This window comes from Aulonocara sp. 'chitande type north' Nkhata Bay, linkage group LG15, assembly GCF_057382095.1.
Source record: "Aulonocara sp. 'chitande type north' Nkhata Bay isolate Kocher_YH1m ecotype deep benthic linkage group LG15, A_spYH_male_GT1.1, whole genome shotgun sequence".
Lineage (NCBI taxonomy): Eukaryota > Metazoa > Chordata > Actinopteri > Cichliformes > Cichlidae > Aulonocara > Aulonocara sp. 'chitande type north' Nkhata Bay.
This window is the reverse complement of record NC_141358.1, coordinates 6709828-6713910: the sequence shown is the minus strand read 5'-3', so window position 1 is coordinate 6713910 and position 4083 is coordinate 6709828. Positions and strand designations below refer to the sequence as shown.

Below are 4083 nucleotides of genomic sequence, written 5' to 3'. Positions count from 1 at the left end.
AAAGAAAGGTCCAAAAAAGAGAAAAAAGACTGTTTCAAGATTATAGTAAGGCAACAGTATCTCAAATAACCACTGAACCTTGAAGCAGATGGGCTCCAGCAGCACACTGGATGCCACTCCTATCAGCCAAGAACATAAAACTAAGGCTATGGTCAGCACCTTGTTGAGTGTGTGACACAAAGAATTAAGGCAGTTCTGATGAGAAAAGGGGGCCCAACCTGGTGCGAGCAAGGTGTAACTAATGAAGTCTTCGGTGAGTGTATGTGAAAGTAAATTTTATGAGTTTTTCCAGATAAAAAGTGTTATCTTTGGCTACTTAAGGGGGTAAAAATCTGTATAATTTTTCCAAGGATTCTTAGAATTTATTTGGGGTTTGTGTTTCCAGATTCAATTTACTGATGGTATCACTGTATCACTATAAAAGTTGTGGATTTGGGTTCATGTAAACAAATCAGCTTGAACAATGAACAGATGTACTTTGCACTGAACTCAGTATTCTATGTTTGGACAAAATTGAGCTCTATGTACTTAAATTCTCTTATCTGTTGGTCAGGGTCCAGTGAGCCATATGTCACATGGACTAATGTGATTGGTGCACATCTGCATGCACTGACTTTGATATTCAGAGAAGTTACAAATGCTGTATTTAAGGGAAAACTCTCAGTCCAGAGTAGCTGCTCTTGACTCTGTCCTTCTCTGCAGACCCAACACCTCAGTCATGCTTCGTTTGCTGGTCCTTGGCCTTGTCCTGGCATGTGCAGTGTCTCTCAGCAGCTCTGCAGTAATTCTAGAAAATGGCGCTCCCATCCTTTGGGCACAAACGGCCAGCCAAGTGACTGAGTTGCCAATGCACGATGGGATTCTGGTTCCAGACCCCTGGAACTACCTTCACCGCATGAGTTTATACCGGCTGATGATAGCTGCTACAGACCCCTTCATGGGATCCATGGGGACAAATGCTACTGACAGTCCGCTGTGGGGACTGCCACTGCAGCTCGGATGGATGTTAACTTCAGGTGAAGTCAAAGTATCATTTCTTTTTTTTTTTTAAGTCAATAATAATCCTTTCATCACAATTTAACAAACTTTGTAGTACAAAACTGAATAAAGAGCCTCCTAATAATGTAACTAACAAAGAAACAAGACCACAGCTAATGATCTGTTGTTTTTACAGGGCGTCTCGCTGATCCAACGGGTGCAACAACTTGTGGCCTGGAAGCAGAGCCTTTGTGCATTTCTACCCAGAGTTGGTGGGCCTGTAAGTACAAGAAACAAATGCATAAAAAATAAACACAGGGGGAATACAAATGACCTCTTTATGTTTCTCCAGGTGTGAACTATTTTGCATCTGTACTTCCCTTTCTGTCTGCTGCACAACAGGGCTTCATGGGAGCAGGAGCTCAGGTATTATCTTAAACTGAAAATGAACACTTTGAAAATAAAACAACAACAACAACAACCGCAATAATAATAATAATAATAATAATAAGAAGAAGAAGAAGAAGAAGAAGAAGAGGACACTTTTTCATGCCATCACACAAATATTTGCAGTTTAAATAATAATGAATATGACCATTTTGTATTATTTATAATGTATGTTATATAGTGCATATTATCATGTATGTTATTATATTACCAGGTCCAGATGCAGGTGCCTGCAGGAGTACAGGACTATTGTACAACTTATGCTGACTGTAAAGCTAAATACCCTGATGCCATGTCTAAGTGGGATGCTTTTTTTCAGGTATTGAAACACAGATATACACTGGTACATATACACACAGTTTCTATTCACATCATATTATCCCGCAATTTTAAAGGGGAACTGAACTTGTATTATTTTGCCCTTAGTAGAAAACATTACATTTTAAAAAGTCAGGGCCATGTGCCATTATAGTTCAAAACGGGTCTGTTTTCCCTGAATGCACCCGCTTTATGAAGCAACAAAGCTACATTGCTGAAATAGGTGTACTCCTTTAATTGTTCATATTGTTTTAAGGGTCTGAAGACTACTAGTGAATCTCTTCTGCCTGATGATGTGAAGAAAGACACTATCCTTGGTGTCTACTGGGACGCCCAAATGGCTTCAACCTATGCCTCTGCAGCATGTAATCCCAGGTAATTTCTTTTACTTTTACTGTAACCATGTTGCTTATTAATTGTAGACTATATCATTTTCATTTTTTATTCTACTGCTGTAACACAACATCCCTTGTTAGATCAATAAAGTATCTATTTTTATCTATCATAAAATCTATCATTTTAATGCATTTCATTAGTAAACATTTACACATACCCTCCTCCCCCAGTCACCCATCCTGTTTTTACATATTACAAATCATGTACACACACATTCATACATGACAATGACATTGACTAAATCTACTTCATCTTTTTTTTTTCTGGCAGTCTTGTTAGTTTTAGCAGTGTCAGTACTCTTTCCAGCACAAATTTTAACATCAATGCCCTTATTACCAATACTAATGATGCTGGAAAAAGTATTAAAGCAAAAGTGATCACTATCCTTATTATTTATAAATGTTTATAAACAAAAAAAAATTTGTCCACTGAACTATTTTTGGTAGTTCAGTGCACACCAAAACTACCAAGGACGAGGCCTTGCTGTTTTTCCCTGCAAGTGGTCAAAAAAGCCAAACATTTATCTCAAATTTCAGCTCTCTTAATCTCAGCTTCTGTGTTCTCGCTTCTCCTACAGGCAGAGCCACTATTCCTCTGTAGAAGTGTCATTTGCTCACAGCTGGCTGAACTCAGCAGAATATGTAGCAGCAGCTCGATTCCAGACCAACATGGAAAAAGCAGTGCTTTTCCTAACCCCTTTGCCAAGTCGGATTTTACAGGTACATATCTTCAACCTTTTCCATCTGTTTATTTTACACATCACTTCTTTTTTTCTGAAACACACAAAGTGAGAGAAGGCTTTTGTCCATTCTCCATTCTGTCTTATCATTTTAGGAGGGCGACAGCGCCCCTAACATTGCTGATCTGACTGCAGAGGAGAACCACACACTGTATATCTTCAGCTGGATGAAGACTATTGACAGTCTGCTTGGTAGGACACACACACACGCACACAAGCAAACACAAAATATTATTGCTAAGATTTTATTTTAAGTTATGCTCATGATGATGATCTACCAGGTGGGACATTGGTGCGTCTGTGGAAAGGTGCCATGTGTTCAGTAAACACAAGGCAAAAAGGTGCACAGGTGCTGGAGCAGCTCCTCCTGAATCCCAGCTTTGCTACAAGCACTTTCCTGTCCATCATCTCTGAGATGAATACAAGCTGCTGACTCAAACACACAAGATAAATACATAACGGTATTAATTTTTTCTCCTGAAATTATTTTTTTTCTCCTGTTTAATGTCCATTTTTGTCCATTTTTGTCCATTAAACAAAGTTGTTTTGTCACTGGCTTTTAAGGTCAACTTGTTGCACTTATCTGTGGTGTATACTTGGCAGTACATTAAAGTAATTTCTTGGCTCCAGTTCAACTAGTGTTCTAAAATGTGTCTCACAGATTTGTTTTTTTAAGTTTTTTTCCACAAATAATTATTTTCCAGCAATATGTTTCCACTGTAGTACAGCTACTTCTACTACTTAATTAAGGATATGATTTAAAAAAAAAAAAAAAAAAAGCTCTGCTAGATGGGTTTATAGTTTAGCTCAAGCATGATCTCACGATCTGATCTATTTTGACCTATGCCTAAATCTAAAGAAATAAGTGTTCCATGAATTCAACAATGAGTAGTCTACTGCAGCGTAAATCCAGAGTTCAACTCCAGACCAATACTGGTACCTAGTGGTAAAAAAAATGTAAATACTACCAAGTAAGATTTCTAGCAATGACTATACGGATCTATAATATATGACTATCTATCTATATAATATAATCATTGATGAGAGTGGAAAGTGATTTCATAAGGTGAGCATTCATTTGATACTACTGGAAAATGAGTTTATTCTTCTGTCACTGCTCACCGTAGAGTATTCATACACAGAGGGTGAGAGACAGGAAAGCAGCAATATGTGATGGGGAGGACATGTTCATATTAGACACAGTC

At 38.0% G+C, this 4083-nt stretch overlaps 1 protein-coding gene across 1 annotated transcript; it reads left to right on the top strand.

Annotated features, from left to right (window-relative positions):
• The first annotated feature begins 622 nt into the window (after positions 1-622).
• Positions 623-3513, top strand: LOC147312368 (protein LEG1 homolog). The gene is made up of 8 exons (XM_086263647.1): positions 623-1016; positions 1175-1258; positions 1331-1404; positions 1640-1744; positions 2000-2118; positions 2717-2858; positions 2974-3070; positions 3160-3513. The coding sequence occupies exons 1-8, from the start codon at positions 638-640 to the stop codon at positions 3309-3311; spliced, it is 1152 nt and encodes a 383-aa protein (XP_086119773.1). The 5' UTR covers positions 623-637; the 3' UTR covers positions 3312-3513.
• Positions 3514-4083: the final 570 nt, after the last annotated feature.

Excerpts from the sequence above, each read along its gene's own strand:
- LOC147312368 (XM_086263647.1), top strand. The coding sequence starts at position 638 with ATGCTGTATTTAAGGGAAAACTCTCAGTCCAGAGTAGCTGCTCTTGAC. Across the intron at positions 1,259-1,330 it reads TACCCAGAGTTGGTGGGCCT|GTGTGAACTATTTTGCATCT; the intron begins GTAAGTACAAGA and ends ATGTTTCTCCAG. Across the intron at positions 3,071-3,159 it reads GACTATTGACAGTCTGCTTG|GTGGGACATTGGTGCGTCTG; the intron begins GTAGGACACACA and ends ATGATCTACCAG.